The 23,502-nt window shown below is 41.5% G+C and overlaps 2 protein-coding genes across 2 annotated transcripts; both read left to right on the forward strand.

The window, feature by feature from the left end:
• The first annotated feature begins 147 nt into the window (after nucleotides 1–147).
• Nucleotides 148–18,808, forward strand: LOC146580547 (interferon-induced very large GTPase 1-like). Its single transcript, XM_085267333.1, has 6 exons — nucleotides 148–290; nucleotides 2,597–2,677; nucleotides 2,761–2,902; nucleotides 6,238–6,417; nucleotides 6,713–6,973; nucleotides 11,308–18,808. Exons 2-6 carry the CDS (start codon nucleotides 2,633–2,635, stop codon nucleotides 15,984–15,986), a joined length of 5,307 nt encoding a protein of 1,768 aa, XP_085123459.1. The 5' UTR covers nucleotides 148–290; nucleotides 2,597–2,632; the 3' UTR covers nucleotides 15,987–18,808.
• A 3,060-nt stretch (nucleotides 18,809–21,868) lies between these two features.
• LOC146580548 (uncharacterized) lies at nucleotides 21,869–23,502 on the forward strand. Its single transcript, XM_085269624.1, has one exon. It carries the CDS (start codon nucleotides 21,924–21,926, stop codon nucleotides 23,154–23,156), a length of 1,233 nt encoding a protein of 410 aa, XP_085125750.1. The 5' UTR covers nucleotides 21,869–21,923; the 3' UTR covers nucleotides 23,157–23,502.

The following is a 23,502-nucleotide window of genomic DNA, read 5'->3' on the forward strand; positions in this document are numbered from 1 at the left end:
CTTTGGACAAATCCCCAGTCTATGCAATAAGAAACAGGCAAAGAAAAAGAAAGAGATTTCACTTAAACCACACCCACATCACTCCAACACCAGGGTGTGTGATTTCCCAGGAAACGAAAGTTAGCATGACTACATCCAGCAGAATAAAAGGCGAGGGCTGAATTTGCTAAGGGATAATAGTTAGGCTGCATTCCTGCCCAGTGCTACTGGTGATGTTTGACAGGGATCAACTCCAAGACGAAAGAACTGCACTTTTCTGATTTTTGGACATGAAAATTTTTCTGTCAAAGGTAAGTCACTATTCTTAAAATTCTTCATTTATCTTCTTGTACTCCGAAATTATCAAAACCATTAAAGAAAGAAAAGAAGAGTTCAGCTGAGGTCTGCTCAATTTCAATAAAATACTGGTATTGCTACTATATTAATAATTAATACTCTCCTCCCAAAGTTTTGCTCTGTGAAAAGGAAAGTCCTAAAAAAATACCCGTGAAATAAGAAATAAGAAATAAGTTTGTCAGAATGCTTTAACTGATAGGACTCAAAGAACAGAAATGTCTCAGAATAGTCTGTTTGCACAGGTGGCTGGTTGACACCCGGCTCTATAATACCTTTAGAGTTACTGGTGAGTTACTTCTAAGGTGAACTGAGTTGCTCTTATCTTTGTGTGTGTGTGTGTGTGTGTGTGTGTGTGTGTGTGTGTGTGTGTGTGTGTGTGTGTGTGTACAGTGGTCCCTCGTTATAACGCGGTTCACCTTTCGCAGCCTCGCTGTTTTTTTGTTTTTGTTCTTTTTTATTTATTTATTTATTTTGGGGGGGGGGGGGGGGGGGGGTAGAGCGCATTGTGTTCTGCGTCCTGATTGGCTGTCAATCAATCGTGCCGTGCCTCCTGTACAGTACAGATTGCGTTCAGCTTGTCAAATTTACGTAAATCTTCGATCGCTAGCAGTCTGACTCTGAAGTGCTACACTGCATGTTTGTAAGTTCTCTCCCCAACAAACACAACAACAACGTTTTGCACCATCAAAGGCACCAGAAATAGCACCCAAAAGGCAGAGGAAGATGCTAACCATCACACAAAAAGTTGGACTTCTGGACATGCTAAAGGAAGGTAGAAGTTACCGTATTTTTCGGCACCGTCAAAGGCACCTGCGGGTCCCTTTTATTTCATTCTAAAACATCGGCGAGTGCCTTAAAACATCTATAATAATTGTAAAAAAATAAAGTTAGCTACTTCATGAATTTCACCTATCGCAGGTTATTTTTACAATGTAACTCCCCCAATACATGAGGGATCACTGTACACACAAAAACATATGGCATTAACAAAATAACAAACTGCACAGTAAGTAGAGCACAATTTCCTTTGCTTGCCATTGTGAACTGATAAAGAGTATGCTATAATACTACCAACTTATGCCTAAACAAACTACAAAATAGTTAATGATGTCAAGGACAAGGTCATAGTAAGCTAAGTCATGGTTAATTAACATGTTTCCTGTCTATAAACTCAGTCAGAATAGAACAGAATAAGAATGATATCTATATTGCCACACGTGGTACATTAGTAAACACCTGAGAACCTTAAATACAGGAAATAATACACTGTAGATCAGGGGTGTCAAATGAGCCGCTGGCCACTGCTGGCATTGTCATCTCATTGGAGGGCCACTTTAGTGTTCAAGTAGAAACAAACAAACAAGAACACCCTCACTAATATTTCCTAAAATGTAGTGTTTTGTTTGTTTGTTTGTTTTATTTAAAATATCGGATAATAAGACAAAACTGCAAACGTGAAAGCTTCCAAGCAAACTAGACTGGTTTGCTCAGAAGCTTTACTCCAATTGCCCCACCTATGCTGTCAGCAATTTGTTCTCCAGTCTAGTCACATATCACTACAACAACATGGTCTCTTATGAAGTCCCAAACACAAGAAAAGACTTAATAGGTCCAAATCTTTCACAAACTACTCACTTGAATAAATACTAAGCATTAGATGGCAAACAGGAAAAGACAATGATGATGTGTGCATTTTAAACATGACACAGTTACTGTGCAACTTTAATAGGTGGAGAATCTGACAGTAAATGTTTCTTCTGTATACTGTACAGTTCAACTATAGCACTGATATAACAGAAGATTACAATGTGGAGTAGTTTGTCATAAATGATTTATCTGAATGAATTCTATGTAGCTGTGTCTTTAACTCTTTAATTCAAAGTACATCAGAGAGTAAGTGAGTGAGAGAGACAGCATCAAAGATAGATAGGGAGTGGACAACTATTGCACAAGAAAGAATAAATGAGAAGACACAAGAGAGTGCTGAAAATAACATGTAAGAGGTGATGAAAAAGGTGTAATGGGTGACTTTATAAGATCTTAAATTCATTATTATTTTTGGTTTTAACTTTTTAAATAATTTATTTTTAATAAGAATAAATCTAAAACTGCTAAACAACAATCTACTTCTATTGTGGTTTACCAGGATAAACTGCAGAATGAATATACAATAGTACTCATACTGTAGATTTATTCTGTTTCCTTTTAGGTGCATGTTTTCTAAAGTTAACCTTTCAAGCCTTTTTCCTGCTGCTTGTAGTGAGACTACCTTTGAACAAACTGGAACACATGTGGGATGACTGACAGTCGATTCACAATGAATGATTCAGAGGAGGAAGAGGTAAACAAATGTATGATATGGGAATAGAACTGTATTAGAATATAACAGCATAATAACTGAATAACTCATGAACTAATTTAAAGGAGTTCCATGATGCAGTGGATACCTTCGTTGAGCCGGAAGAAGATTCTCTGATTCCCTGGCTGCACCAGGTCATTCCCGATGAGAATGCTTCCGTGGAAGGCTTCCACACTGTTCGGGCGGACAGGGACAGCATCGCTAGCGGTAAGCGTAAAGGAGGTGGGCTTGCTGTTTTAGTTAACAACCGGTGGTGTAACCCTGCCAACATAACAATCAAAGAAAGGATTTGTTGCCCGGACACTGAACTGTGTGCTGTTGGACTCAGGCCGTATTATTTACCCAGGGAATTCTCTCACGTCATCTTGGTGGCTGTTTATGTTCCCCCCTCTGCTAACCCCACAGCTGCATGTGACACTATCCACTCTGCCATAGCTCGGCTACAGACTCAGCACCCGAGTGCCTTTATTGTGATCTCGGGTGACTTCAACCATGTATCACTGGACAATACACTACCAACATTCAAACAATATGTGGACTGTCCCACCAGGGGAGAGAAAACTTTAGACTTACTGTATGCTAACGTCAAGGATGCATACAGCTCCTCCTCCCTCCCCCCACTTGGTAGGTCAGATCATAACCTGATTCACCTCACCCCCCGCTATGTGCCAATTGTGAGGAGGGAACCTGTGACCACCAGGACTGTCAGGAGGTGGTCAGAGGAGGCAATAGCGGAACTACAGGGCTGTTTCGAGGTGACCGACTGGGAAACACTCTGTGAGCCTCACGCCGAGGACATCAATGGGTTTACTGAGTGTATCACAGGCTACATAACTTTCTGCACCGACTCCATTGTTCCAGCTCAGACTGTTCATTGTTACCCAAATAACAAGCCGTGGGTGACTAAGGACATCAAAGCCCTCCTCAACAACAAGAAGAGGGCTTTCAGAGGGGGCAACAAAGAGGAGGTGAGGAAGATCCAGGTGTTACTAAAGGACAAGATCAGAGAGGCTAAGGACAATTACAGGAGGAAGCTGGAGTGGAAACTCCAGCAGAACAGCATGAGAGAGGTGTGGAGGGGCATGAAGACCATCACTGGATTCAGGCCAACCAACAGCAGGGGAGCTGAGGGAGGTGAGAATAGAGCCAATGAGTTGAATCTGTTTTTCAATAGATTCGACACCACAGTGTCTGCTCCTACCCCCACAACCTCACCTGCAGTCAGCCTGGAATCCAGAGCCACACCACTGTGCCAGCCTCTCTCTTCACATGTTGCCTCCTGTGAGATTCCTGAAACCCCTCCCCCACCCATCACCTTCACTCAATACCAGGTTGAGATGCAAATGAGGAGACTTCACTCAGGCAAGTCTGCTGGACCAGACGGAGTGAGTCCCCTTGTCCTCAAGACCTGTGCCCCCCAGCTGTGTGGAGTCTTTCATAAACTGTTTATGCTGAGTCTGAGTCTGCAGAGGGTCCCGGTGATGTGGAAGACATCATGCCTCGTCCCTGTACCAAAGACGCCTCGTCCCAGTGGCCCCCAGGATTACAGGCCCGTGGCACTGACCTCCCACATCATGAAGACCCTGGAAAGGCTCATCCTGGACCAGCTGCGACCCATAGTAAGACCACATCTGGATCCCCTTCAGTTCGCTTATCAGCCTCGTCTCGGAACAGAGGACGCCATCATCTACCTGCTCAATCGTGTCTACACCCATCTGGACCAGCCGGCGAGCACTGTGAGGGTCATGTTTTTTGACTTTTCCAGTGCTTTCAACACCATCAGGCCGACCCTCCTGGGTGATAAGTTAGCAGCGATGCAGGTGGATGCTTCTCTGGTGTCCTGGATTGTTGATTACCTGACAGGAAGACCACAATATGTACGTCTCCCACAGTGTGTGTCTGACAAGGTGATTAGCAACACAGGGGCACCACAGGGGACTGTCCTCTCCCCCTTCCTCTTCACCCTCTACACCACAGACTTCAGCCACTGCACAGAGACCTGCCATCTTCAGAAGTTTTCTGATGACTCTGCGGTGGTTGGATGCATCAGCAGGGATGATGAGACAGAGTACCGGGCTGTGGTCGACTCCTTTGTCACGTGGTGTGAGCAGAATCATCTGCAGCTCAACATGGCAAAGACCAAGGAACTGATTGTGGACTTCAGGAAGACCAGGAAACACTTGACCCCTGTTTCAATCCAGGGGGTCAGTGTTGACATTGTGGAGGACTATAAATACCTTGGAGTACACATTGACAATAAACTGGACTGGGCTAAAAACACCACAGCACTTTACAGGAAGGGCCAGAGTCGTCTCTATTTTTTGAGGCGACTGAGGTCCTTCAACATCTGCCAGAAAATGCTGAGGATTTTCTATGAGTCTGTTGTGGCCAGTGCGATCCTCTATGCTGTTGCATGCTGGGGGAGCAGGCTGAGGGTCGCAGATGCCAACAGACTTAATAAACTGATCCGTAAGGCCAGCAATGTTGTGGGGATGGAGCTGGACTCCCTCAAGGTGGTGTCGGAGAGGCGGATGCTGTCCAAGATAAAGACAATGTTGGATAACACCTCCCACCCACTCCATGACATGTTGGTCAGCCACAGGAGCTCGTTCAGTGAGAGACTGAGATTACCGAAAAGCACCACTGAACGACACAGGAAATCATTCCTGCCTGTGGCCATCTCCCTGTACAACGCATCCACTTAACACACTGTTTGCTGCTACAGCTACACATGTTTCTTTTCCAAATATTTATTTATAAGTGACTTATGTATGTATGTATGTATATATATGTATATATTGTACTATTCTTAGTTAGCGTATTGTCTGTCTTGTCTTAATGTTGGTTTAAAATGGAGCACTGTAACAAAAAATAATTTCCCCCAGGGATCAATAAAGTATTCTGATTCTGATTCTGATTGATTCTGATCATCACACTAAGTGAAAAAACTTCATGAGTGCAGATTCAGATAAACAAAATGCACCAAATACTACAGTGCTCAAGTGTTAAGGTTTTTTAATCACTTTTTGTTTTAATAATCTTTCATTGATTGGCCATTAGTTAACTGTCCTTTGAAGACAATGCATTTGTTAAAAAGTAGTTCAATCATCTATGTGGAAGTCCAAAGGAATCCAGGTGGGAGTAGAACACCACTTTCCTGTCCTGAGTTCTCTGACAGTTCGCCAGAATTGCTTGAAGGCAGACCAACAGATTTTTTGAGTTGGTTTACTCTTTGAACTCCTCCCACACCCTGAGTTTTTGTTTCAGCCACCACCAGAGCCATGTTCTGCCTATCCAAAATTGATCATTGACCTGAGACATGTCCTGGTGTCACATGCACTTATAGATACCCTTATGATCAAACATGGTGTTCATTATGCACAAGCTGCAGCTGTAATTTCAGTCAAACTTGAAAATGTTGATTTAGGAGTAGAAGCTTCTTTCTTGGTCAGGGGTTTTCTGGGGTTTTTGACTATAGAAAAAATGCTCCATTTAAACTTGTTAGTGTGGAGATACTGAGCAGCTTTTTTATTTTCTGACAGATAATCCTCCAAGAGGAGAATTAACTGCTCTCCATGCTGGCAGTGAGGCTGTTCCTCTAGGCATGACACCTATTGGAGAAGACTGTTTGACTGTAGCCATTCAGCAACTAAATCTGGGGACAGTGCATGTAAGGGTAGCAGAGAACGGAGAGGAAGTCCCAGCAGCTTCTGTCTTTACAGGTAAATCTTGATATCAGTTTTATTGCTCTAATGTATAAAGCAGTTGTATAATATGCATAATATGTCCTTTAAGTTTAGCATTTTTCTGTGCTCTTAACATGCTATAGTATGTTAGTCTACTTCTTACTTCTAGCAGACTTCTTCAGGTGTGCTGTGAGTTTAATTTATAAAAGATTTGTCAAACTAATGTGAAAGCAACCAGGAATTTTAAATACTCATAAATGTAAAACTTAGCATGTCAAACCAATTTTTTTAAATGTCAAATTTTGTCAAATTAATTTTGTCATTTTCACAGAGCCCAGCCCTCCTATCCAGATTATTGCAAATGAGGTATGCAGTGATTCGGTGTCTCTGCAGTGGGACACTTCTGATGGTGAAGTAGTGAGCTACACTGTGACTTGTTGCAGCGAGGGGAAAACTGTGCAAGAGCTAGCAACAGACACAAACAGTCTGACCTTCAGCTGCCTGAAGCCAGGGGTGTGTTACTCCTTCCATGTATCTGCACAGCTTAAAAATGGAACGCAAACCAAGCAAACAGTGACATCTGTTAAAACAAGTAAGTGAAAATTTGATTATGACATGACATGATTTAAAATATGATTGTGAAAAAAATTTAATTATATCAGTAAGAAAACTGTATTCAGTAACCATACAATCACATCTATCAATCTATGGAATATTATTTGGACAGACAGACCTAAATTATTATCATATGCGAATGATCATTACATTCATTATAAAATTACATATGGTTCCATCAATATTACTTTTGATTAAAAATATTTTTGGGGTATTTACTGAAACATCTTCCTGTTTCAGTAATTGCTGGTTTCATATAGAAAAGTAGAGAAGCCAGGATTTGTTTGTCGCTGTTAAATTTTCCCTCTTTATCATGGAGAGGTCTAATGTCCAAACTTATATCTGTAGGGGATGCGTTATAGGGATGCTAAATTGAGGTCCTTTATGTTTCAATTTTTAACAAATCATATTATTATCTGTGCCCTTATCGGGCATAGATGGGATCTTGTGGCATTTGCCATTTCTTTATACTATAACACTGTGAAAAAATACTAATCATAACTAATTCCTTTGTTCCTCAGATCAGTCAAATTTGGTATCAAATGAGGAACAGTTTAAAAGAACCAGAATTTCTGTTTTAATATAACATCTAATGTATTTTAGAAAGCCATATATTCAATCTGATACAAAAAATTTTTTTTTATTTCTGAAAGTATCATGTCAGAAGTTCATAATGTGTGTAGTGCCTATACTCATCAACGAACAGACACAATAACCCACATAGCAGGTCTGGCCCGGATCTGGTATTAAGCCGGCACTGCTGACTAACTTCTGGCATGATAAGACGTATGTCATCCAGATATGGGCCAGGTCTGGCAATGATGCCACTGAACTATGCAAGAGCTAGCACTTTCAGACACTGAGATTCACCCTATAGCTGTCAGCGATCATGCTCCTGTATCTTTAACACTAATGCACAAGAATAATACTACGCCAAGTAAAAACTGGAGATTTAATACATCACTACTTAAAGATGAAGACTTTATTAAATATTTTAAAAAAGAGACTCAAACAGTCTCAGTCAACAGACTTTAGCGAGCAAAGTTCAAAGAGAGGGAGGCAGTCCTAAGCAGCAGCCCCCAGAGTGAAAGATCTTCAGCCTTTTGTAGCCATAGGTGAGCACAATGGAGCACCACAGGATCCCTAGGCAGCCATTCGTCTATGTCGGTTGACATACTTAACCTCTGCATACAGGAAGGCTGGCATGGGACTCCAGCTAACCAATGGTCAGCGAGTCCTGACACTCTTAGATTTCCTTGAAGAGAAAAAGGCTGTCCCACTCCTTCCGAGGCTCAGGGCCGTAACACCCTTCCCAATAAATAACAAAACTAGATTTTGTATACACAGACTTCACAGTTCACAGCAGAAAATAAAACAAGTCATACTCACAACCTGGACAGGCCATCAGCTAGTATATTTTCCGATCCTTTTTCATGCCGAATCTCTAAGTTGTATTCTTGCAGATAGGGCCCATCGCATGAGGAGTTGATTGTGGTTGAACATTTGAGCAAAGAAAACAAGAGGGTTGTGATCAGTGTACAGGGCTCTAGACTAACTTTTTGCCATGGGCGTACCGGTACACCTAACTTTAAAAAGTTAGGCGTACCGGCACAAAAGTTAGGCGCACACAAATTTTATAATAATTGATATAATATAATGTGTTTTTCTGGATACACTGTGCTTTTTCAGCATTCAAAGATTGATGACACCGTGTCAGAGCACTGGCTATGAATTTCAGAAGGATCAGGCCTTAACAGAAAAGTTAGCAATAGTTCTTTTCCTATTACAGCTACATCCACTTCTGTCATGCCTAGGCTGCTCACTAAGGCTGGGTATCATCACTGATTTCTATAATCCATTCGATTCTGGTTTTCAAAGTCCCGATTCGATTCAACTTAGCCTCAGACAGTCAGAAATATTATAACTCTGATCATTTATCAGTACTGACTTCATCAGAATTGTGAACATCACAGCAGATGCCTTTGAGTGAAAGTAACTGAGAATAAAACAGAAAAACATGAAGGAGATTTTCCTGGTCTGGCTTTTTATAGCAGATAACCTTAAAAAATATTCTACAATGTTCTGCATATAAAGTTTAAATTACTTCAGTATTGAACAGCAGAAAAAATAGGCTTTCTTGTCCGAGGTCATTTAAGTGAAAAAACGAAAAAGACAGCAGCCACAGCGCTGTAAACAACGGTAGACTGGTGGGTAATAAGCGAATGAATAATACAGAAAACAGAGATTGGAGACGGGAAACTGTTCTTGAAGTACAGAGAGAGATAGAGAGAGAGCTAGCTGTGCATGAAGTGTGATTTTAATAGTCGTGGAAGCAAAACGGCAAAATTCATGACGCATTGATCAAATGTGAAGCGCAGTTTGCTGCTTCTTTTGCTGCTGGCTCTGTGAATTTTGGTTGGAGAGAGACAAAACCTGCAGCTCAGAATCAGCGCAAAAAGACGTAATCACAGCGCGGACCGGACGCATCAGAACCGCTAAGCTCCGACAGCGTGTCCGTCTACGGGCCGTCGAGTGAGAAAGCCGAGAAAGACAAAGTTGATTGTGATGCGTCGGTCCGCTCTGTGTTTACGTCTTTGTGTGGAATCCGTGTACCTGCTGTCATTTGCTGTTTGGTTGTTGTTGAAATGGTTTTGTGAGCTTTAATCTGAGAATCTGGCGTTTCTGGCAAAACACAGTTATATTTAAAAGTCGATTCAGGATCTAATGAGTTGATATCGCTTTATTCAAGCTACTCACCTCCCACTTCCACCTGCACTTTCTTCTGGACCACGGCCAATCAGAGAGGTCCCGCCCCTGACTATCTCTGATTGGTTTAGTCCACGATAGGGGCATAATGTGTGTCTGTTGTTGACCACAGGGAAGGTTGAAGATTTTTTTTTTTTTTTGCTACCCAAACAGTTGGTCGCACAGGTGCAACCAAATTTTTTTTTTAGTCGCACCACTGAAAAATTTGGTCGCACTCTAGAGCCCTGGTGTATACTACAATGGGTAATTCAATTCAATTCAATTCAATTTTATTTATATAGCACCAAATCACAACATAAGTTGCCTCAAGGCGCTTCATAGATACAGAGAAAAACCCAACAATCATATGACCCCCTATGAGCAAGCATTTTGGCAACAGTGGGAAGAAAAAACTCCCTTTTAACAGGAAGAAACCTCCGGCAGAACCAGGCTCAGGGAGGGGCGGCCATCTGCTGCGACCGGTTGGGGTGAGAGAAGGAAGACAGGATAAAAGACATGCTGTGGAAGAGAGACAGAGGTTAATAACAGATATGATTCAATGCAGAGAGGTCTATTAACACATAGTGAGCGAGAAAGGTGACTGGAAAGGAAAAACTCAATGCATCATGGGAATCCCCGGCAGCCTATGTCTATTGCAGCATAACTAAGGAAGGATTCAGGGTCACCTGGTCCAGCCCTAACTATATGCTTTAGCAAAAAGGAAAGTTTTAAGCCTAATCTTAAAAGTAGAGATAGTGTCTGTCTCCCGAATCCAAACTGGAAGCTGGTTCCACAGAAGAGGGGCCTGAAAACTGAAGGCTCTCCCTCCCATTCTACTTTTAAATACTCTAGGAACAACAAGTAGGCCTGCAGAGCGAGAGCGAAGTGCTCTAATAGGGTGATATGGTACTACAAGGTCATTAAGGTAATGTGCTGGACCCCAGGTAAACATGGAAGTCCTGGAGAGCTAGCAACAAAGCCAAGCCAAAAACACAGGGACACTATTTGGTCTGGTCTCTATGTGTCCTGTTCCCGTCTCTGTATTTGTTTACCTCTCCATGTTGCCGTTCGTGTTTTGTTACTTCCTGTTTTATTTTGACAGTCCCTTGTCTGTGTTCAGTTTTGCTTCCCCTGTCCTGTTAATTAGACTGTAATCTGTTGTGTTTCCCAGATGTGCCTACTCTGTCCTAATCTCCTCCTGTGTATTTAAACCCTCAGCTTGTGTCTGTTCTTTGTTGTGTCCTCTCTCATGTTGTATGTGCGTCTCTAAGTCTGTTTGTCTCTTGCCTGTAATCGGTTTACTCCTGTTCTGCCGTGTTAGCATTTTTTGCTACTGTGTCAGCTATAAGCTAATAAAAGCAGTCTTTTTAAGTTCGGTCTGTCTCACGAGTCTTGCACTAGGGTCCTAATCCTTCATGCCAGAGAACGGTCACATGACTCTTGTTTTACTGAGTCAACACTACAAATATAATTATTATACCGGATGACTTTAAGTTTGGATCCAAGCATATTGAGAAAATTAACTAACCATACAATATGTTTAATAATCACTGTCTTAATCCACAGAAACACAGTTTGAGAGCTTATTGAAGGATCTTGGCTTGGACCAGCACTACACCGTGAAGTTGTCACTCAGCAAAATACTTGAAATTGATGAGAAGACCATCACTGATCTACCTGCCAAGTGTGAAACAGATCTTCCATGGTACTTTTTAAAGAAACTGATGATGGGTAATGTGACAGCTAGGAATGTGAAATATATACCTGTTTGTGACTCAAACTGTGACGATCAATTAGGGAGTACAAAGTTAGATCTTAAAAATATAGTCCATAGCCCAAAGACAGGTGTTATGTTAAATCCACTCGATATAATCACTGCTCTCTTTCTGTGTTCTGATGGTTTTCTACAGCAGGAAATGTCACTAAAAATGTCCATGTGTCAGTTCTCTGTTCCTCTGCTGCTTTCTAATCATGACATGAAACAGTGCACACTCATGCTGTGGGCCATGAGAGACATTGTTAAAAAGTACAGACCTCAGTCTCTGTCAGAGTCTAAGGGCTTCATTGAAGACAGAATCGTTCTCTCTGAACTTCCAATGATCTCTTTTGTCAGACTGGGTGAGTGCTCCTTGTCCAAGTCAGAGATTCTCAATAAGGTTCTGAGCAATTCTCAGCAGTACCATGACACCTTTGTTCATCGCAACATGGAGTGTGGTGACAGTCCAAGAAGAATATCCAACGGACTGACTGAAATTACTTGGTATCTTCCTTGTGGAAACACAAACATTGATATTTTCAGTCAGCCAGTGGCTGTAGCTAACCTTCGTGGGGACATTGCTTCATTTGAAACACAATACTCCTTTCTGTGTCAGACATCTGCAGCAGTTTTTGTGTTCTTTGACCATTTGGACTCTGAGTGCAGTCTACTTACTAACCAACACCACAAGGCACAGATCTTCTTGGTAGGTAACTATGAGAGCCAGAGCTTCAGTTTAGATACTTTAGAAACAGTAGCAACAATGTTGGGCTTGACTAACAACAACATCATTATTAAGACAAAACAAAAAAATGCTGCCGATTTTGTCAAAGGCTTGAGGAAAACAATCAGTGATGTAGTTGAGAACTCACAGATAAAGATGCAAACAGAGCAGATGGCAGAAATTGCCCATGAACTGGGAATCCTGGTTGATGAAGACTCTCCAGAGTGCCAGACTGCAAAGACAAATGCAGAAGCCATCACTGCTGAAATTCAAGATATCCATATATTCAAAGAAGATCAGCTTCCACGGCAAGGTGAAATATGGAAAGAACTGACCTGCTTAGAGAAGGAAGAATTTCGGCTTAAAAAAGTTGGCTCCAAAAATATAGAAGATTACAAAAGTGAACTTCAGCTGCAGAAAGAAAAACTGAGGAAAAGGCAGAACTCTTATGACATGTCGACAGCTATGACATGTTTCATCAATGCAATATCAAGCCCAGGAACAGAGAGGTTTTATTTCCTGAAATGGATGCGAATGAACCTCGATAACCTGTCTCGCATAAAACTGTCTGAACTTCGGGAAAAATATAAAGAAAAATGCAAGAACTCTGAGAACAAAGAGGAGATCAAAGAAATTGACAGACAAATTTCCAACAGCTCACTGGGGACTGAACACTTCTTCCGTGAAATGGGTCAGATCTATGAAGCTTCACTGTCCCTTCCAAAAAAACATCCAGCACGTCAACAGCTGCAGCATCTGCCCAAACTGTGTGCAGAGTTGTTGCTTGATGGATTTCCTCTTGAGCTTGTAGATGGAGATGCATCCAACATCCCTCTCAGATGGGTGAGTGATGTTCTCTCTCAGCTCAGTGACTTGGTTTCTCCAAACAGAAAGATACGTGTAGTCACAGTTCTTGGAGTTCAGAGCACAGGAAAGTCCACTCTCCTTAACACCATGTTTGGAGTGCAGTTTGCAGTCAGCAGTGGTCGATGTACTCGAGGTGCCTTTATGTTACTCATCAAAATCAATGAAGACATGAAAAAGGTCCTAAATTTTGACTTCATGGTGATCATTGACACTGAGGGCTTAAAGTCACCAGAACTTGCACAACTAGACAACAGCTTTGAGCACGACAATGAGCTTGCAACACTTGTTATAGGGTTGAGTGATGTCACCATTGTCAATATTGCAATGGAGAATTCAGCCGAAATGAAGGACATCCTACAAATAGTTGTGCATGCTTTTCTCAGGATGAAGGAGGTGGGCAAAAAGCCGAAATGTGTGTTTGTTCACCAGAATGTGTCGGATGTTTCAGCCCATGAGAAGAACTTACGAGACAGGAAACTGCTCCTGGAACAGTTGAATGAGATGACCCAGGCAGCAGCCAAAATGGAAAAGAAAGAGGAGAACAAGAGCTTCACTGATGTGATGGAGTACAGTCCAGACACTGGGAACTGGTACATTCCTGGACTCTGGAATGGAAACCCACCAATGGCACCAGTCAATGCAGGCTACAGTGAGGCTGTATATGAGCTCAAGAAAAACATCATCCAACTGCTGGGAAACTGTGAGTCATCTGCTAATGATATCATGGAGTTTAAAGAGTGGATGACAAGTCTCTGGACTGCAGTAAAGCATGAAAACTTTATCTTCAGCTTCAGAAACAGCCTCGTAGCTGATGCATACATGAGACTCTGCACAGAATTCAACAAATGGGAGTGGGAATTCAAAAAAGAGATGTACACCTGGGTTACAAACACAGAAACAAGAATTTCCAATTTTGGTAAAGTTGCTGTAAAATCTGAATCGTCTGACATGAGAGAATTTCTCATATGTTTGAAAAGTGTAGCCTCCACACTGCTGTCTAGATGGGAGACAAAACTTCTCGAAAATCTGACACAGTATTTTCAGCAAACAGAGGGTCATGTTTATCTGGTTGAAGGATACAAAGAGGAATTCTCAAACAGTGTAAAGAGCCTTCGGCATGAAATGGAGAGATCTGTTTTTAATCAGCTCACAGCAGCAGCAGAAATCAGAGAGGGGATGAGAGAAATTGAAAAAATTAAAAAGAACCATACACAAGAGATTGAAAATGCAGTTTGTGTGTTGATAGATGAATGCAAAAAGAAAAAAGTCCAGATGACAGACAAAGAGCTGGAAAAAGAGTTTGATAAGATGTGGAATGAAACACTGGAGAAACTTTCTTTTTGTGAACAAAAGACCTTCAGTGTCTTCACCAGCATATCTCACTTCCTGCGAATCAATCTGTCACACAGGGGGAGTCATGCATGTGCATTATTAAGTCAACAATGTCTGGAAGATTGTGGAAAAGAGCCTTTCAAATATACAGCTGAAGGATTCTACAACAAATTTAAACACAAACTCAGCAAGATGTTCAACATTCAAGATCACACAATGGCTGTACAGCAATTGGCTGACAGCATCATCAATTTTTGCACTCAGTTTGTAAGTGAGAAAATGGAAAGCAGAAACAATTACCATGAGACCTACATCCAGGAGATCCTACACATGATTGATGGGAGTCTACAGTACAATCACGATGTTAAGACAGACATCGAGTTTGAAGTTTCTCTGAAACAGCACATCTGTGGATTTGCAGCCAGAGAGTTTCAGAAAATGCACGAAGATTTCATCCAAGCAAATGATCCCTACAGATGTCTGATGAAAAACAAGGAAAAGTTTCGTGAGGATTTCAAAGACATCTTTAATAAAAGAGACCAGTGTCAGAAGAAGGCAGAAGAATTCACCAACAAATGCTTGAAGCCTGCTGTGGAAGACTTTGTTAATCGCTCCCTGGGTCCTAATATCATTGATGACATGCTGACATGTGAGCAGTTCAGCACACGAATGTCCTTCCAGTATTCAGTTTTATTGGATTTACTCTCAAAGAATGATTTAAAAAACTATCTGAGTTATATTTTTTCATATGAGGATTATGTAAAAACATGGATTTACCACCAAATAGTGGAGCGCTACTCAAATGTGTCAACAGCATTTGAATTTGAGGACCGACATCTCCAGTCATGTATCAGAAGCATAAATGATGCCATCAACAAGGCAAAAACAGGAAAGAGTCATGACTTGAAGACATTTGTGGAAAGCATTCGCAAAGATCTTGATAAACTGGTCATTTCCCAGGATGCTTTTGATGCTTTCATGATCCTAAACAATGCTGATAAGGAACAGTTTGCTGATTGGCTCACAGTGTCTGTGAATGACATGGGAAACATTCTTACGAGTGAATTTAAAAAGTCAAACTTTGAAAGAAAGCTAAAACAGCTCAATATGAAACCACACAATGAGCTTTTTACCAGAGTGATTGGTTGCGGCAAACAGTGTCCATTCTGTGGCGTGCCCTGTGAGGCAGGAGGAGGAGCCCATTATGAGCACTTTGCTTCACTGCATCGACCACAAGGTCTGGGTTCATATAGGTTTTTTAGAACACAAAAACTTGACACTGAAATATGTTCCTCTCTTGTGATCAGTGATGCATGTTTTTGCAACAGTATTACAAATGGTAAATATCATCCCTATAAGTGTTACAAGGAAATGTACCCAGACTGGAATGTCCCTCCAGATGCGAGTCTTGAAGCATCCGACTACTGGAAATATGTGATGGCGAAGTACAACAAAGAATTTGCTAGTGCGTATAATGCCAGACCTGCTGATATTCCTGCTGCTTGGAAAAATATCACAAAACAGCAGGCAACAGAAAGCCTTAAAGTGTCCTTCTGGATCAAGTAAGATGGACTTTGTCTGATAGAACTGATTTTACGTGATTGATAAATAGATAGATATTGTTTTTACATTATTGATACTTTTTCCAGTTTAATTAAATTACTTTGAATACATAACAACAACAACAATAATAATAATCATTGTGAATGATTTATGACATTTACTGCATATTTACTTTTTACCTAATGGTTCAAATTGTACAAGGATCTTGAAGATTCAAACTGGGATTTTCATTATGATGAATTATTATATGTTACAGACTGGACCTCAACTGAGTGTGGTCATTTTGTGAGTGAGCACAACCTGTCCTTGTTAATGACCTTGAATATGTATGTTTTTCTTTTTCAATATAACATATCAAATGTCTAAGATAAACCAAATAGTTTCCAATAGTATCCTTTCTGGCACCACTGCATTGACAAAAGTATTGGGGTCCACCTCTTAATCTTTGAATTCAAGTGTTTATAAAAATTAAACACTTGTGCAGTGTCTTTACAAACATTTGGGAAAAAAAAGTATAATGCTAAAGAGCTCACAGAATTTAAGTGCAGTGTTTTAATAGGATGACACATATCATAGTGATAGCTGTAGTAGGTTTAGTAGTGGCTCCATAGTGTAGTGGTTAACACATTTGCTTAACAAGTGAACGGTTTCTGGTTTAAACCCAATTAGAGACACAAATCCCTTTTGGGTTTGCATCACAGTCTGCTGTGCACCAGATGTGCTGCAGTGTATTTCTTGTGGTTCTCCACTCTGCCTTGGTAGACCACCGTGTCTATTTTTTTACATCAACCTGCACAGAGAAGGAAAAGGCAGCAGGAAGTCAGGTACAGATACATAGAGAAGCCTTTCAAGTTTCAAAATAAAAGATTCACTGCAGATGCTGTTCAGCATACTGAATGAAAAAGCCAACACTCTTCCTTCAACATAAATGGTAAAAGAAAAGTTGTCTTTATCCAGTGGACCATGTTTTCGAAAGCACAGTATGGGTAATCTTAAGCTTTTTGTTACATAATTTTGAAAGGTTTACTGTTTCTGTGATAATTACAATACAAATATCTGGTAGTGCCAATAGAAAAGCAGAAAGATTTTGTCTAACATTGCTTAAAAAAAAAAAAAAAAAAGGGTACTGCTAGACATACCAAAGGATCCAATCTGGACCTGCTTTACAAAATATGAAAAACTACTTCAATTGTACGATAAAGTGAACTACTCTTTCTGTGGCGATGTCTGCATTAGAACAGAGATTTTATTCCTAGATCTAAACAAGCTGTATGACAAAACTATGGTTTATCTGTAAAAGCTGTACAAGTGAAGGTTTTGTGCTTTTCTATTGTGATGTGCAAATTGTAATGTCAGCAGATCAATAAATATGAAAAAATGTTGAAACTGCTATTACTACCCAGTCTTTGCGAAGTTAGTGCAGTAAGTCATGACCACAGCGCTCAGCATCACATCGTTCTTGGAGAAGTTGCACGGGAACAGGTCCGTGGCACCGATCATCGGTACGCCGAACACGTAAGGTATCTCGTCTCAGTGCACGGCGTCGGCCCACGTCTCCATCTGGCAGTGGTGGTAGAACGTGTAAAAGTAAACTGGGGACTGAAACTCAGTGAAAGAAATCTCCGTCCCGGGTTCATCCGTGGATCGGGTTTCCTCCTAAGGCGTGGGCACCAATAAGCAGAGTTTTGTCCTTTCCTTATAAGATTCCTAATTGTTCAAAGTAACACTCAGGTATGCTGTTCAGCTGGGTTAGTTACAGCGCCGGGAGTAGCTTGGGAGAACAAGGAAACACAGATTGCTTCAGGTTGCCTTCCCAAACCAACTCAAAGGTTTATTAAGTATACAACAGCTTATATAGAGGAAAAAAAGGTTCGTGTGTCAGCAGGTTCTCAGTTCAAACCGGTACAGACCAAATAAGGAAACGTCTTCCTGCCTTGTGAGCAAAGAAGTATCCTTTGTGTAGTTTATCAGTTCAGCTACAATTTATGATCATCCCAGCAAAATACACTCCTAGACATAGAATACAGAGCTCTTTCATTAGTGAATTCTGAAACAAACCACCTGGCCTTTAACAAGCTGTTTTCTAAAAGATAAGGAAGGGAGGATGGGAGTAAGGAAGTGGTCTCGTCTCTGTGGTATTTTCGACCTTGGGGTACCAACCTGTGATTCTTACACATCAATTCTTGGGTCAGAGAGAAAGAGAAAAACAACTAGTAAATGGGCCTTATTGAGTAACAGTTTTCCTGTATAATATCACTACAAAACAATATCCTGTAAATGCTACCATGGTATCAAAATATCACAACACTCAGCATGGAGTTTGGCAGTGGCCACAGCTGGTGCCACCCACTGGTGGTCCGTAAACAGGGCCAACAGAGTCTTCCGCCGCATGTCGCCGTTGTCCCTGTCGGCCCAGTCTGTGTACATGAACTTAATGGTCTCCCTCAGGATGTCTTTGCCTGGTGAAGAAGCACAGAGGGGACAAAAGGAGGGGGAAGAAAGAAAAGTGAAAAACTGCTAAGAGTAAAGTAACAGCAGTGCAAGACATTTTTTAAGAGATCGGTCTGATCAAAAGATAAACCAAAGCAAATGTTGGTGAGATGAACCAAGAGCCAGGAAGCGAGTGAAAAATCTAGAGAGGAAAAAAAAAAAAAAACTCTTTCAGATAACAGAACGAGTGACAGGCACAGAGAGGAAGCATGACTGCATTATCCAAATATGTCTGTGCTGTGACTGTGGTCCGGCTGCGAGGGGTTCGCAGGCCGATCTGTCAGAAACACCGACGCTGAGATTGGGAGCCGACTACCTTGGGGATGATAGCATTACTGCCCACAGAGCCTCAAAGGTTAAGGCGCAGACACGCCGTGATGTGGATGAGTGGCTCTCTTTAGCACGCTTGTCTTGTTTGATGCACTTCACTGGGCTCACATGTTACTGATTCCATTCTTTACTCGCATGTTTTAAACGCTTAAAGCACTTTCACAGGTTTTTATATTCTTTTGAAAATTCATGTGAACGCAAGCTGTCAGAACTGTAATGTAAGCTTTGATAATTGTCCACATTTGTCATTTTGATGATTATCCGTTTATTTTAATGAATATGTAGCCGCTATGACTGGTGGACCTAAATCTTCACCACCACGTCTGTATACATACAAGCGAAAAGGGGAGTGAGCGGGTCAGCGCTCAGGGCACAGAAACTAAGCTGGCTTCAAACACCATTTATTTCCATTAAAAAAAAACAAAACAAAACACAGGGCCAGAGTTACAAATACAAGATAAAATTCCCCGTATACAATAAAAATAGTGTTGCAACCCGCTAAAAGCCCTGCCGGCAGAAATAACTATACACTATTAAAACAAGGCTAAAACATGTTTTTCATATACTAAAATTACCCTCCCATAATCCCACAGTCCAGCGACACATGGGCGAGTGGTCCTTATATAAAAGAGACAGGAGAGGAACTTCTCTTCCGGTATGATAAAACTCGTCAGCAGTAGACCAGGGAGGAGGCCCCTATCACAGACCTGTCTCCTCTTGACAGCGCGTCGCCGCACAGTCCCGCCCCACTCCACACCTGAACACGGCCTCCCTCATGTCACCGTCAGATGCAGGCAGAAGGGCATCCCTGCCCTGTTGTGCATTGCAGCCATCGCCACCCACTGTTGCTGTTCCTGCATTGGGACTGGATCGCCGAACGACTCGCGGCACCCCACAGTCAGGCAGCAGTTCCTTCCACACAGGTGCGGGCTTGCACGCGTTCCTTTTTCTCCTGCCCACCTTTCGTCCGTCACTCCACTCTTTGTCTCTGCGCTCGCTGTCCCCTTTAACAGGTCAACCTGGCGGCTGATAGGCCACCTTGGGGAACGCCCCCACCTCACAGGTGCCTACAATTGTCTGTTTAGTCCACAGTGGATTAAAGGAACATGGTACGACATTAACACACATAATATAAATATGAGGATAAAACCATGCCGTATAAATATAAATAAACAAACATGCAATATAAATATCACAATAAAATCATGCAAATAAAATCAAAACTATGTACAATACACAGATTGATAAAACATAAAAACACAAATTTCCACTGTGTGACAAATACAGCAAACAGAAAAAAACTAACAGATCAACAAACGCGGCTCCTAATAAGACAAAACCTGATGCTGCTGCAAAATGCAGTTAAGTGAGAGGACGCTGTAAAATGGAATAACTGAAAAAGTGGCAGTGTACAGAGGTGGCGTCCTCACCCTCTGGGTATCCGTAGAGGTTGTCAACAAAGTTGGAGATGGTGTAGTCGAACGCCGCAGCTGAGATGCCGTCGTTGTCCTCACTGTCGTCCACAAACTTCAGCCCCTCTCCCTGGTTCACTCCTATCAGGATGTCATAGTTTAGGAACTCCCCCTGGTGGAGAAAATGAGGAAGAACATGGTGAGTGCTGGAACAGAGCCTGTGTGCATCACAAGTCTATAACAGGAAGTGCGGCTGAAACACAGCTTTGTGAATTGGCAGCATTTCATTTCCCAGTAAACAAGTGTACAAACTCAAAAAACATATTCCTCTTAAAAATGTGCAAATGTGAACAAATCAACTAGTTAGAGATCTTCATCTCCACTGTAAATAAACTACAAGCCAGAAAAGAAGAAAACTGCACCAAAGACCAACAAATTCTTCTCATCAGATATTGAAGCTTCTTTCCTGTGTGACATAAAAAATAGGAGACAGATGTTTGTTTGTTTTTTTGTTCTTTTTAACTAGTTAAACACCCACGCCCAGAAAAATGGTAAATGGCCTGTATTTGTATAGCGCTTGACTTAGTCCCTAAGACCCCCAAAGCGCTTTACACGTTCAGTCATCCACCCATTCACACACTGGTGATGTAACTACAGCCACCCTGGGGCGCACTGACAGAGGCGAGGCTGCCGGATACTGGCGCCACCAGGCCCTCTGACCACCACCAGTAGGCAACGGGTGAAGTGTCTTGCCGAAGGACACAACGACCGAGACTGTCCGAGCCGGGGCTCGAACCGGCAACCTTCCGATTACAAGGCGAACTCCCAACTCTTGAGCCACGATCGCCCAGTGGGGACATTTCATTTTCCAGCAGGAAGCTTTTTGTTATAGCCTTTAGATCAGGGGTCGGCAACCTGCGGCTCCGGAGCCTCATGCGGCTCTTTAGTCCTTATAGTGCAGCTCTGCATGGTTTGGGAAAATAAATTAGTATTTAGCTGAAGTGTGTTTTATTTATGCCAGTTCTTTTTTTTACTTGTAGTTCTAAATTGGAAGCTTATTGTGATTTTGCAATATACAAATAAAATTATATTTTGTTATTTTTTCATCGCTCAAAATAAGCATCACACTCGCGGAAGCCGGTGTACCCGGCGAAACACCGTGCATTTATCGAGCCTTTCAACCCCAGATAGGCCAATTATGGCTCTTTGGGTCTTAAAGGTTGTTGACCCCTGCTTTAGATGAACAGAGTTTTTTAATTAAATACATACTCTTTAATAAATGTTCTCTTTTATAAAAAGTAGGATAATTAAAAAAACTTTTATTATACCTTTATTAGAAAAAAAACTGTCTTGTTTTCTGTTGTCTGTTATGTAATATTAGGGATGTTTGTGACAATTAATTTCTTCATCAGCTGGACTAACCAATAGTCCACAACTAGGAAACACTGAAATTTTAAGTTAAGTTTGAAAACAGTTTAAAAAAAAAACACCCCATTCCAAAACGTCTTGTGACAATCTCATTGGCTTAGGGAGTGATGATGTCATAGAACTTCATAGAATCTTAAGTCCTTTGATGTTTTTCCTTAAGTAGGGGTGAGAAACAGCAAGATTTAGTTCGTTTCAGCAGCATCTGTGTTTGCAGCCTACAAAACGTTCACCACAGAAACATTTGGAAAGCTCTTCAAAGTCATCGTATAGAAACTCCAACATGTTTCCAAGAAAAAAACAACCAATTCAAAAAGATTACGCCGCCTCTCCATGGCGTGGCCGGCCAATTTCCCCAAATGGCGTCTCATCCTTCCAAAGGGCATTAGAGGAGAGTAGGAAGGAAAACTACCTTCTCCAGAAAAAAATGCAACAAATTGAAGAAGAAAAACTTCAACTGGAGGACAAGTGTAGACAAATGGAAGCCCAAAATAAAGAGCTGGAAGAAAGACAACAGCGCCAGCCGGACATAAACATTATTAATGAGGGCTGGGGAATCAAGTTTGCTCAGGCCCGAGAGCAGATTGTGCACCTCAATAAAGAAAACAGGCAAAAGAGTGCAGAACTAAAAGAAATGACCAACCAGCTCCAAGACAAGAAAACGATGACTGATAAGATACAACGGGATCTCCAACACATGGACCGAAAAAATCGGCTCCTCCAAAGACAGCTCCATGAAGCTGTGGAAGAAAAGAATAAATTCCTCCAACAGAAGGAAGAGCAGGACAAAAAGCAACAAGACATGCAGCACGAACTGAAGAGCATGCAGGAAAAATACCGCATGCTGAAAGAAAGCCTGGATGAAACACTGCGCCAAAATAAAGACCTTCTTCAACAGAAAGAGCAACAACAAAAAAGACTGAAAGAAGGAAAACACATCGTCCAGGACTTTCAGTCTAAAAATCTAAAACTGCAAGAGTTTTGTAATCAGCTGGAGGACAAAGCAACTAAAGTGGAAGAAGAAAGGGACAAACTGGAGAAACGGTGCTCACAGATGCAGAAAAGGATCGATCAGATAGCGAGAAACAACTCCGAGCTCGTTAAGGGGCGTTTGGTGGAATTCAATAACTTGAAGAGTGAACACACTCAAATGCAGTCACAAAAACAACAAGAAGACAAAATACATGAAGACAAAAATCAAGAAATCAAGAAAAGAAAGAAGCAGTTAGAAGACAAGCACAAAGAGGTCCAACAGAGAAATGCAGACATGCACAAGGACAAGCTGATACAGGAGGCAACATCCAAACAACTCAAAGACAAGCTTGAAGAACAACAAGCAGCATTGGAAGAGGTGGAACAAAGATGTGAGAAACTTGAAGAAAAAAAACGCAGAAACCATCGACGAGCTGAGAAATCTCATCCTGGAGAAAAAAGCGCTCGTGGAAAAGTGCATGAAAAAAAAGAAAAAATGGTTCCACTTGTTCCAGAGGAGAGACGCTACTGCTTCCTCACCTGATGTAGCCTCGTCTTGCTCCACCTCTGTTAACCCCCCCCCCAACCAGTCCTGGCAGTTGACTGTCCCCTCCTGAGCCTGGTTCTGCCGGAGGTTTCTGCCCGTTTAAAGGCAGTTTTTCCTCCCCACTGTCGCCAAGTGCTTGCTCAGAGGGGATTGTTGGGGTTTTCTCTCCTAACTTCTTTCCTTATTTCTTCATTTTACCTTGTTTCTTCATTTACTTGTTTAACTTCTTTCCTTACTTCTTCATTTTACCTTGTTTCTTCATTTACTTGTTTAACTTTTTTCCTTATTTCTTCATTTTACCTTGTTTCTTCATTTACTTGTTTAACTTCTTTCATTATTACTT

The sequence above is a fragment of the Mchenga conophoros genome, linkage group LG3 (genome assembly GCF_057382185.1).
Source record: "Mchenga conophoros isolate Kocher_MC1m ecotype Shallow Benthic linkage group LG3, M_conophoros_male_GT1.1, whole genome shotgun sequence".
Classification (NCBI taxonomy): domain Eukaryota; kingdom Metazoa; phylum Chordata; class Actinopteri; order Cichliformes; family Cichlidae; genus Mchenga; species Mchenga conophoros.